At 28.6% G+C, this 13,300-nt stretch overlaps 1 protein-coding gene across 1 annotated transcript; it reads right to left on the bottom strand.

The window, feature by feature from the left end:
• Window positions 1-6,332: 6,332 nt before the first annotated feature.
• Window positions 6,333-7,200, bottom strand: LOC115708164 (brassinosteroid-responsive RING protein 1). Its single transcript, XM_030636375.2, has one exon. The coding sequence runs from the start codon at window positions 7,030-7,032 to the stop codon at window positions 6,514-6,516; it is 519 nt and encodes a 172-aa protein (XP_030492235.2). The 5' UTR covers window positions 7,033-7,200; the 3' UTR covers window positions 6,333-6,513.
• Between the last annotated feature and the right edge of the window lie 6,100 nt (window positions 7,201-13,300).

Here is a 13,300-nt window from a genome sequence, read left to right as displayed (position 1 = left end):
AATCTAATATTTTTTTTTGTAAAAACTTAAACAAAAATATATATGTACCAACATTATACTCAATAATGTGACACTATTTTTCAGTAGTGGGTCTAAATTTAGATAAATATAATTGGTTAAAAAAAAATTATCACGTTACTATATGTGATGTTTCAATATATTTTAAGTGGACATATCTATATGATTTTTCATTAAAAAACTAAAAATAAAATTGACTATTAGTAGGTAATCGATAGAATATTAGGCTTGACTCATTGGAGCCTATCTTCTAATTTATCAGTCTTTTCTTATATTTAAGTTTGTTGCCAGATCCTTAATAATTTTACTGATGCTATTTCCAAATGGTCACATAATTTAAAACCGTTAGTGCTTTTAAGTTTGGGGAGCTATCCTTTGTGGTAGCTTTAGCTTAATTTTGTTTGAATGAATTTGCACTTGGCAAAAGAGAAAAAGAAAGAAGGGGTACTGAAGAGAATAGCCGCAAGGCCAAATAAAAAATTTGAATGGTCTTAATTTTATTTTTAAATTGATGCTCTTAATACTCAATTAATTTTGAAGTGAAACTACATATCGTACTATCTGTCTTACTGATTAGTGGTTAAAAATACACTTTTATTTATATTAAATGATAAAATAAATTGAGTTTTAATTGATATTTTTCACGAAATTATTGTAATATATTTTATAAATGAAAATATTTGATTTTGATTCAATTTATGTCTTTCTTGTAGGAATTAAAGTGTATTTTTGTTGAAAGAAAGAGGAAGGAGCAAAATTGAAAAGAAATGAAGAAAAAAATGACATTTTTGTTGAAGTCCAAAGCAACCCAACCCAAAAAGGTCAAGCCTAGCCCATGAAGCTCATCCTCAATTTTGTCTCTTCCAAAGCATGTGATGCAATGATGATAAGTGTAGGTCATCATCAACCTTATTTTCCTCTTCCACACTCAACTTTCATCCAAAGAGTAGAAGACAAAATCACAATGATAACAAAAATAATATTAATTTTATTTTTGATTTGAAATGTCAAATTTAATCTTAATATTTATTTTATAATCCCAAATTTTTATTTATTTATTTTTAGTCCTTTTATGGCTCTATAAATAGGAGCTCATTTTAGTAATTTTTGGTGTGTAATTTTTAGTGTAGAAAAACTATAGCAAAATTCTCTCAACTTTTCTTCTCATCTTTTCTCTTTAGAAATTTTATGAGAATGGTTAGCATAATGGCCTAATCTTCCTTGGAAGATTAGGGATGATTACATATGCAAAGTGAGGTTATTTTGTATCTTTGATTCGCATGTAATATTTATTTGAGTAATGCAAGTTTTTATTTCACTTTTATTTTCTTGTTCTTCATTCATCTATACTACTATATATGCTATTATATACTAAATATATACATAGACTTAGTCATGCTATTTCTATATATTTTTATTTAGTAATTGTAGTAATAGTAGTATTTATCTTGTTCTATCTTTTATGTTCATTTTTATTAAACATATAGGTTTAGTCATGCTCTTCCTATGTGATTAAAAATTAAAAAAAATAATATTAATGTTCATTATTTCCTTCACTATCACCACCATCTCTATTTCTATTTTCTTTGTCATTATTTTTACAAAAAATATATAGGATTAGTCATGCTCTTTCTATGTGTTTCCATTTAGTAAAAATAATATTTATGTTTAGTTTTAGGTTTAATCTTTTATTGCATTATTGCTTGATGTATAATGTCATTTCTAGGTTCTACATAAGATTAAATCATTTTTTTTTATTTTCAAGAGCTTGTATACTCAAAATATAATGAACTTTAATGTTATATGATTTATGTCAACCTTGTGAATCAAAGGTACAAAATAGCTAAACAAGCATGTGGATGATTCTTGAAGCCTTTCTCTCTTTTACTATTGATTAGACATTTATTTGCTTTATTTTAATATTTATTATCAAATTAAAAGTTACAAAATCATTGGTTACTATTATCACTTATTATTAACCTTTTATTTTTATTTTTTTACTAATGCTTTAATCCATAATCACCTCCCTGTGGAATCGACCGCCCGATCTATACTACAACCACCGCTAGTGGAAGTCACATTTTGGGCGTTAAACACTTACCTCATTTTACTTTCTCAAATATCATACTCTGGGGTGTTTATTAATTAGCCGATTCAATCCAATTCAATCCGCAAAGTTCGGATATCTACACTTGTGCATAGGGATACACACGGGGCGGGGAATTAGCAGGGAGTGCTCTCCCCGTTCCCATCCCTGCTAAGGATTTTAATCTCCATCCCCGCTTATTCCTCATCGGGACGGAGCGGGGAATCCTTTATTGTAAAAATAAAGTTTATTTTAAAAATTTAAATGTATAAAATTATTAAATTACATAAAATGTGCATCCCTACTTGTGCAGTTTTAATTGGATAAGAAAATTCAAAATCTGTACTTGTGCAGATTTGATGTTGATTGATATGTAAAGGTAACTGATCCAATTCAATCCATACATATTTATAAAAAATGTTAAAAAATTATATACAATTAAAATCTTAATGTAAAGAAAATAGTAATTTAAAAATCTAATACATATAATACCAGGGCCGGCCCTAAAAATATATGGGATTTGAACCTATGATCTTGGACATTATACCATCCATCTCAACCAACTAAGCTATGAATATTTGTTGTTTATAATATACTTAAATCTAATAATTTTTTTTTATTTTTTTTATTTTGGGCCCCCGGAAAGTGTGGACCCTAGGCACGGGCCTAGCCCGCCTATGCCTAGGGTCGGCCCTGCATAATACACATATATTTCAAAACTTAATAGATCAAATGTATATTCTATCATCTTATATATATTTTGTACATACAATTTAAATCAAAATTAAATATTTTTTTATACATACAATTTTTTTCTTCCTTTGAATTTTTATTTGTTATTTTATTTAGTTTAATTTATTGTTGGAGATATAAAATAACAATAATTTATTTTATTTTTTTATTGTGAAAAAAATATTTTTTTTATAAATATTAAATAATTTAATATTGAAAAGTAACCAATCTAAAATAACCGATCTAATCCGTATTTTTGCGAATTGGATTGGATTGGATTTGACCTATATTGTGCAAATTGGATAAGATCTAAAATATGAAATCCGCACTTAGTACAAATAATCGGATACACTATGTATAGCAAAATATGACAACACAAATTAATAGGGTACCACCTCCCAATCTTTAAAAACACTAAGGGCTCGTTTGGAACGTCATATTAGGTCGTATTGTATTGTATTGTATTATATTGAATTGGATTATATATCATATTTTTATATAATACTATATTAAACTTTAATTTATACTAAAATATTATATATTTAGGTGTCCATAAAAGTTAATACCACGTATAGTTTTACATAAAAATATGGTATAAAATACAATTCAATATAAATAATACAATACAATACGACTTAATACGGCATTTTAAACGAGCCCTAAAACAATTGTTAGCAGCGAAATCATGAGCTACAAAGTTTGAACTACAAAGGAATCAAACACACTCCACATTCTAACATCCATTACTTGCAAACATCTTCATTGTCGACATTACTCACATGTACGTAGTTTATGATAAATTACTATATATAACTATAAGCCAGAAATTTTATTTTGAAGATTGTCATTCTAATATAACTGTTTTTTTGTTTTGGTGTTGCAATTTTTCAGTTTCGCCTTGCTGTAAAGACAACTAGTTAATAATGGGAAGGTGTTTCTTCGATGTGATGTGGTGCTGTTTGATGACGTTATAGCTTTATTGTCTAAATTTCCTGCGCTTTGTCCCATGTGGCTCGAGATGAGAATTTTGCAGCGCATGGTTTGGCAAAGCATGCCCTTCGGTTAGACAATGAGCTATCCTGGTTCGAAGAGGTGCCGTCACCGATTGTGGATTGCTGCTTTGATAATCTTGTGTGATTTTGATCACCGCGTCAAAAAAAAAAAAAACTATAAGCCAGAAATTAATACATCAATTAATGTTACTCTTTTTTAGTTCTGAATATTAATATTTCTTAATTCCTTATTAAATAGTGGCCAAATAAAGATAAAAAAGGATTCACTTGCGATATTTTGTATTGGTGATTGGGTTAAGGTGCATATTTTCTTTTTTTTGGTCAGGTTGTTTTCATTGAGTTAAGCTACTTATTGTCACTGTTATTATGAGTACTCTTTCAAATATTGAGATTGAAACAAAAAAAAAAAATTAAAATATATTGCATTACATACGATTAATATAAAATACTGGTAAATGGTAATAATATGTGTAGATACAAATTACACACAAATATAATACATATGTGGCAAGTTTTTTTTGATAAGTTGATAGCAACCTAACTCGCAATCACTCTATATGGCTGCCCAATGGCCATGTTTAGTTAGGTTTAGTTTTTTTTTTATTATTTATATGTATATATATTTATTGTTATTATTGTTTTTTTGAGAAAAATATATTACTATTATTTGCACAGCATATATTAGTCAAATTACTATATAGTCTTAAATGTAATTTTAGGTAAAATATAAAATCAAAAATAAATTTTTAAATAATATAAGATTTAAACTTAAAATAAATCAAAATGATAACCCAAAATAATATAAATCCAAAATTGAAAAATTAAAGAGAACATATTTTCAAACCAAATTTTATAATACAATGTTTTGGTAGAGAATAAAGAAATCTAGTGAATTGGAAATTAAAATGTTGAAAAAAAACAGAAAAGAAATAAAGAAAAATATTTTTATTGGTAAAAAATAAGATTTTTTTTACATCAAAGTTATAATTTTATTAATATAATGTAAATTTTATAATTATTTGTAAGATTAATTTATAGTAAAATAACAATATATCTATTTTCTCTCTAGTTTTGGAAATAGATTGTGGTGAGAGGTGAGTTTCATATATTTTTTTTTTTAAGAAAAGCGTAGATATATTAGATTCAAAAACAGTCTGACATCATGATCATTACAAAAATTTTATTTCTAATAATTACATAATAATAATAATAAGTATATACGTGGCATTGAAAAATATTTATGTTTTCATAAACAATGTTTATGTATACATGGAAATTATAAACCGTGAGAAGAGAAGATTTTGCTTGTACAATGTAATTATTAAAAAAAAAATTGAAAGATGTACACGCTAAAGCCAAAATATAGAAAGAATAGCCCCATATATAGTCCTGAACAAACACCAAACTATATCTTAATTAATCCAAACCAAAACAAAAGAAATAATATTTACAAAACATCTTTTGAAATATTATTACAAATATAAACTAGTCTCGTGTAATCAGAATTATTATTCTTCATGTAAATGACATATTTATATTAATTAGATAATGATGGTCGGACACGTGTGGTATATTGTTTTAGATGATAAACTATTGTTTTTCTTCAGCTAAATTGTGACCTATTATTATATTGTTGTGAGATGTTGTTTTCTTAAATCTTGTGTATTAATATTGGGATACGTACAACCAAATCTTTTGAAACACCACAATGCTTTAATTAAATTTATTATTGTCATTGGGTATAACACATGAATAACGTGGTAAAGCCTTCGCAAGTTCAATGTACAATGTCACTACTTCGGTCTATAATATATATAACTCTTTGTCAAAATAAATTGACCTCCTTCTTGTTGGTTTCTTGCCAATTCCGACAACTTTTTATTTGTTAAATGTATAAATTATTTTCATGACTAGGGACAACATTTTATTTTATATTCCAACAAAATAATACGCATTAGATTACATTATTTGTGGTGACAACACTTTGAGCTTTTTTTTTTTCTTTTTGAAACCCATTGAGCTAAAAAATTTGTGTGGGTATGTATTTGAGTTAAACAGAAATTAATAAATTTACCAAATGAATCCAAAAAAAAAGCGGGTGAGAGTGTGAGAGAGAGTAACAATGATTAAAAAGTAGAAATGAAGGTGATCCAATTCAGACTGACAAGATCCGAAAAAATCGGTTAGCCACCTGCACCTACCGTAGTTAACAAACTCGTTATTGTACTTCAAAACCAAGCTCACTTTACTTTCACTTTACCTATTATTTTCTTTTTTCACTCCTAAATTAATAATTAAAAAAATTAATAAATCAATCTTTTAATTGAATTAAAATCAACATCCTACAAAAAAAAAAAAAAATCTAAATTGAGTGTTTTTCAGTGGAATCTGATATTCAATTTTGCCTACCAAAAATTTGTCTACTTTTTTTTAATGATTTAAATTTAAACTCTAAAAATAACAGCACTTTCATTTATACAAAATTTATTCAACTGTATAAAAAAAAATCTACTTCTATATCGATTTTTTCATGTATATATACACAATTTAGTGGTTGATCATACCGAACTTACAAAAAAAAATATATTTTAATATATCTATATCTATATAATTATCTCAGAAAAGGGGAGAGAGAGAGAGAGAAAGAGTTCGTATTCTACAACCTCAAACTGAGCTGTATTCGCTGTAAAAATCATCGACCCCAGAAGCAGCCCAAAGCCGTTGATTGAACTCGTCCTTCATCTCATCAGGGACAAATGGCGTTCTACAAAGAGGACACGTTCTCTGATCGTGGTCCATCCAACGGTCCAGACAGGCTCGGTGGAAAATGTGTTTACAGTTCGTCAACCACCTGATCTCTTCTCCTCCATCGAACTCGTACAGGCAAACCGCACAATTTTCTGGCGGCTCTCCGGCACCGTACACGGTGTCCAGGTCCCGGAATTTAATTACCGGAAGTAGCTCTCGGATTAGGATCGCCGATACCGGAGGATTATCCGGCGATTGGGCTGCCGACGCAAACGACGCAGATTGGGGCCATACGACGTCGGTTTCCAAAAATTCTGAGAGGCCGAGGAAATGGAAGAGAGAGAAAATTAGGTTTCGGATGAAGCCAAGGAGAGAGAGTGTGTGGAGGAAGAGATTAGGGAAAAAGACCTCTGTATATCCGACTGGGAATCCCATGGGTGTTGGCTGAGGAGGAAGATGAGAAAGAAAATAAGGGTTTTAGAGTGAGAACGAAAAAGGAAGACAGTGGAAAAGCTTTTATAGAGAGAGAGAGAATCAAAGAGTGACGAGTGAGAGAGGTGGAAGCTTCTGTTTCAAAAATGGAGGCCCTTCGAATTAAATTGGAGTGAGATAAAGAAAAATGCATATATAAGACGAAGCAGAGTGTTAAGGTTACAAGGCTGTGAGGAAAGAGTTTGTGAAGGGCCAATGGAAACGAAAATGGCGGATCATCTCACTGTGGCTCCACATGGAGTGGCAATTAAGTGTGTATTGATTGGTTGGGTGAGAAGCTTACCAGGTAATTTACTATGCGAGGGGACCTATGTCAAGGGCTGCGTTAAATATGGAGTACGACTTTTTTATTTGAAAATTTCTTTAAATAAAAACATATACTACAATAATATATCTACTAGTTGTATTACACACTAACATTAAATAAGTGAAATTTTAGCATTAAACAAAGGCTAATTAGATTTTTTTTCTTATATGTACCAAATTATACTTGAATTTTTTTGACCGTTTAAAATTTTACTTGAACTATTGAGATACTTAGATTTAAGAATTTTTGTCTAATTTCATTTAATTTTACTATTTCAGTGATTGTTTATGTAGTAAACTATGCTCTCCAAACTTTTTGATACCTATGAAATCTGATTTGCCCCTCAAACTTTGAAATGTATTAAATTATGCCTTAAACTTTCATTCATGTTAAAATTTTTTTACTAAAATTAGATAAAAATCCTTAAATTTAACAATCTCAAGGGTAAATTTTTAATGGCCAAAAAAATTCAAAGGACATGATTTGGAACAAGCATGACAAAATTCCAGAGAAAAAAAATCATAATTAGCCTTACAAAAAATTATACCCTTACAATTAAAAATTACTCCCAATAAATAAAGGTTTTTTTTTTCAATTTATTCTTTTCAAAGTATTTTTTTTTCATATATACGAAATATACGGTGTTACTTCAATAATTTATGAGATAATCTAAATTATAATCTAATTTAAATCGTAATTTATATTATAACCCACACAGTAATTTAAATCATGCAATTTAAATCCTAAAATTAAAAAAGAAATACCAACAAAAAAATCGTAAAATTAAAAAATTAAAAATAAATATATAAGGTGATTTTCTAAAAATAAAATATTATTTTCAATGCTAAACAATACACGATATTAATAAAAAAAAAATATAGCATCAAATATATAATATTATCGTAATTACAATAGCATATATGCTAATATTTTGCCTTGGAGATTCCTCTAGCACTCTTTTTTGGTGTTTTCAGTCCCCTTTGGACGGTTGTCCTAAGGAAAGCTTTCATAAATTTGTAATAAGTTATAATTGGATGTCTACAATCTCTCCTACAAAAAGAAAAATATAGATGTGCCTCTCGTGTATTTGGCATTTGAAGATATGAATGTGTTGCACACTTAATATATACCAGTAATACCCATTTTTAAATAATTTATAATATAAAAATAAGGTTTTATAATTTGAAACATTATGATGGATGCACATTTTTCATACTCATAGATAACATAATTGAAACTCTAATTTGAGTACTATAAATTATTTAAAATTTCAAACTAATGAAATATTTATTATACAAGCTTATATAAAAAATTAAAAGATTCTAATTATTATTTAATTATCGTGAGGAAGTCGAGTCTGTTAGAATTATTTATTTGTGGACTAATATAATACCATAATTACAATCATTAATTATGTGCCTAATATTTCTCATACAACCATAATGGGATGGTTAACAACTATTAATTATTTAGAGGCACATGAGAGTACCCATATGACTATAATTGGCCCATTGAGTTATAGTCCACCATCAATTAGTCCTTATTAACCCAATAAGCTATATAACCCTTTAGGGTTAGATGGGTATGTGAAAAATATACATATATATTAAGGATGAAAAGTGTGTGTTAAGGTAGATGGTTAGACATAAGTGGGCTTGCTCCACAATTGTCTCTTGATTACTCTTCACTCTCTAGCATATTGTTTTGTGTGTTTTGGACTTGGATATTGATCAATGGCTCAATATGATGGGCAGGGGCGGACCCACATTGTAGCGAGGGGGGGCAGTCGCCCCCCCTGAAAAAAAAAAATCGAGAAAAAAATGTATATGTATTTTAATTAGTTACAACATATATTTGTATTAAAAATGATATTTATAGACATAATAAGAATCCACTTACAGAATGGTTAAGCATTAAGTTGGTGAATAAAGATTGCAGGTTCAAACCCCACTAACTACACTTTATATTTTCTTTTTAAAGTTATTTACGCCCCCCCTCACTTTAAATTCTGGGTCCGCCACTGATGATGGGATGAGCAATATGGGAGGTATGTTTTTTTAACCATTAATGCTCTAAATAAATGCTTGGATGGATAGTTGTAAGAGCATCATTGGATTAATATATTTGATTATAGTGATTATAATGCTCTTGTTTGAATATTCCTTTAACAGAGTCATCATAAAAGTACATGCGATTTTTTCTTTTCGTCTTCTCCCTTACTTCTAGAGCTTTTTGTACTTCTTTCTCTCGGCTAAGTCGACTGCTACTATATTGTGCTGTTTTGGTGTCTTGGCCAAGAGGACTCTTCTGGATAAGCTTTGGTTGCTCAATGTTAGGTGTTGTCCCCTTTTTTTTCCTCCCTCTACCTCAGTTGGTGCCCGTGTTCTGCAAGTTGCTGCTGGGGTCGATTTTGTTTGGTGATTTGCTAGTGGGTTCTATTCTGGTGTTTCTAATCTTAGGCATTATGAAGGGATTGCAATCAGAATGGAAAGGACATTGGTTTGTCTCCGAGGGAAGTAGTTCACTCATGTTGTTTTATCTCCTGTAACGGGTTGGTTTCTGTTTAGTAGTGTTCATTATCTAGATCTTCTTGTTTGGTTGGTTGTGATTTCCCTTTGTGTAATAATAAGAGAAATTATTCTATAAATTATTTTTTTTTTTAAAAAAAATTTACGGTTTGAATTGTTTCGGTGGTTTTACTGGTGGTTTTTATGTGAATTGTTATGTGAATTTTTGTTGCAATTTAAGTTGCTCCATTAATTACTATGAGGGTTTCTATGTAAAATTCTATTAAAATGCCAAAGAAAAATTATTTTAAAGTATAAAAATAATAAAATGTTTTTATTACATTATGTTAGCTTTATTGTGACAGTCAGTAGTCCCGTGATCCGTAAGGAGAAATACCAGGTAAGCTGTGCAATCCCACACCGCCTGTGGAAGGTCAAGTGGGATGATTCGGAGACTGTGTAGGTATGAGACTACACAATTGAAGAGAGCTTAAATGGATTGATTGGTACTACCTATATCAACAAGGTGCATCTTGTTTTTCGGTAGCCCATCACGAAAGAACTCCACAGTTAAGCGTGCTTGACCTGGAGAAATTTTAGGATGGGTGACCTCCTGGGAAGTTTTCCCAGGATGCGTGTGAGTGAGGACAAAGCACGCTGGAAACACTCGTGTTGGTCTGTAGGGTCAGTCATCAGTCCATGAAGCAGCCAGAGTGGCGTACTCGTGTATAAGAGCCATGAGTCCGTGGGTGGAAGGACCCAATAAAAGCTTGAAGCGGGGACGTTACATTTGTATATTTTTGTTGGATTGTATCGGTGTGGGGTACTTTTTGTTTGGTTATTTCCTTGTAAGATTTGTGTGATTTTGTTCTGCTCAATATTTTAAGACTTGTTGCATGTTATTCATTTTTAAAGTCAAATAAATAAATTATTTAATTATCAAAACTTCAACATTCCAACCTACTCTTTTATTAAGGACTTTTTTATTCAATCCATATAATTTGAAATCTGAAAATGATAATGAGTTTCTAAATTCTTTAAGGAAAATTGATTGTGTGACGTGTGTTGTTTGGTATAGATCATTTAACTTAGTAGTTGCAAACATTAAACATGAAATTGAATGTTGTGATCATAGATGCTAAACAAGCGTACAATCATCAAATTGCATGTTCTTACTTTATTTTTTATGGAACTTTAATCAATTAATTTATATTTAAAATAAACAATTCAAGAATTACGAATGAAAAATTCAACAAAAAATGCTTTGCGGTAAATATTTTAAAAATTAATAAAAGACAGAGAAAGAAATACAACTGTAATTAATTTTAATTAAATAAGTCACCTTAAATCAACACTATATTATTTTTTATAGTGATTGGATATATTGGCACTCAATACTTTTTTCATTTTAATTTTTTTTTAGTGTAGCGTAATGGTATTTTACAATCATTTAATAACTTAATAGTTTCAATGTCTTAGGTTGGAACCCATGACCTCTCCCTTTTTCCCATCCCTCCCTTACCACTAAGTTAGCCTTAGTGGCTTCTCTTTCCATTTTAACTAGTTATATAATAATATAATATTAATTTTAGTATAATATAAGTTATTTTATATTTATTGTTTCAAATTCCATAATAGCATCTTTATTGGTTAATATTTAAAGTTTACTCTTTTAATTTTTATCAAATTTTTTTAAATTAATATTTTTATTGTTTTTTATTTATTTATTTTAAACTATAACTTACCACTAGAGTCTTACATTATTTAACATAACATATTTTACTATCGTTGTCATTCTTAAAATGATATTGTTAGTGCTTAATAATAATACTATTCTAAGATTCAAACTAGATGGTACAATTATGTAGCATATCAGCAGAGCATAAAGTCCCACTAATCATTTCATGGGGAAACCAAGAAAAACATCCCATAATATTTATATATATGGTATCATATACCAAAAAAAAAAAGAAAGAGAGAGAGAGGAAGAATGATTGCTCTTTTTTTTTTTTTTTGGTGATAGAAGAATGATTACTAATTAGGGTATGAGATATATAGGACTCACATGAATATATATTATTTGGGCACTGATAGTAAACCAACCTACCCCTATACCAACTATTCTTTCACCTTCACCTAATTCATTTGGTGTACCTTATCATTATATACTATCCTTAATAACTTTACCCAGGTGCCCGTTCCTTAATAGGAATGTTAACTGGACTTTACTTATATATAAAAAATAAATAAAGAAATAATTATCATGTAATTTTCAATAAAAATAATTTTTCACCAGAAAAATAAAAAAAAATTATCTCATATACTATTTTTATTAATTTTTTTTCTTTTAAATTTACGGTTTAGATTACTTTAGTAGTTTCTTCGGTAGTTTTTATGTAGGTTACTATACAAATTTTAGTTATGATTTAAGTTGCTCAATTAGTTGCTATAAGGATTTCTGTGTAAAATTTCGTAAAAATATAAAAAATATATATATATTTTAAAGTGTAAAAATAAAATAAAAAAAAAAAACCCAAAATAAAATATCCTCCATCAAGATCACTTTATGTTATTTTGTTTGTAACAATTTTGTGTTACAAAACATATAATTCGTGCTCTCATGCTTCTAACTAAGCATCTTTTTTCTTAAGTGGGAAAAGATGGAATGCTTAGGTGATTTAATAATTATAAAGTGTTATCATCGAGATTTAGGCTTTTTGTTTTTATAAAATATATTGAAAATACATATTTGATGGCCCAAAGTATCTAAGATATTTTTTGTCTAGTCTATATTAGCTGAAATTAAAAATTTGTTCAGAAAACAAGGATAAAGGATATGCATATTCCAGAAACAAAAAACAATAATAAATTAAATTAAAGATGGATGTGGCATTAGCGATTATTATATTTAGTGACTTTGTCATTACCTTCAATAAGCATGGAATTGTATTAATTTTTAGTCACGTCAAGTGATATTGGGTTGGTCACGAAAAAAGAAATGAAAAGAAAATGATGTGATTATTAGATTTAGAAGTATCAGCTACTCAAAACTAGCTAATTAATTATCAAAATAATATGCTTATGATATGATGCACTGGTCTATAATGTTATATTATTTATTGGATCAATCATTAACTGCTTTACCTAGGTTATTAATTTATATATATGTCACCACTTTCATACAAATAAAGATATGAATTATATATTTTAAAGAATAAAAGTTATGTAGATGTTGTAAATTTTATGTTAAACTTGGATTAAAAACAATGAGTTACTGCTATATTTGAGTTAATTTTTGTAATTTTATTACATTTTTCATTTCTTTTATTTATTGATCCAACTATTAAAATGTTTTATTCTAGTTTATAAGAAGAAAAAAAATGATTTAATCTATTTT

This window comes from Cannabis sativa, chromosome 1 (genome assembly GCF_029168945.1).
Source record: "Cannabis sativa cultivar Pink pepper isolate KNU-18-1 chromosome 1, ASM2916894v1, whole genome shotgun sequence".
Taxonomy (NCBI): Eukaryota; Viridiplantae; Streptophyta; class Magnoliopsida; order Rosales; family Cannabaceae; genus Cannabis; species Cannabis sativa.
This window is presented reverse-complemented; position numbering and strand designations above follow the sequence as displayed.

Bases quoted from the DNA above. Each gene is read 5' to 3' on its own strand.
- LOC115708164 (XM_030636375.2), bottom strand. From the start codon at position 7,032: ATGGGATTCCCAGTCGGATATACAGAGGTCTTTTTCCCTAATCTCTTC.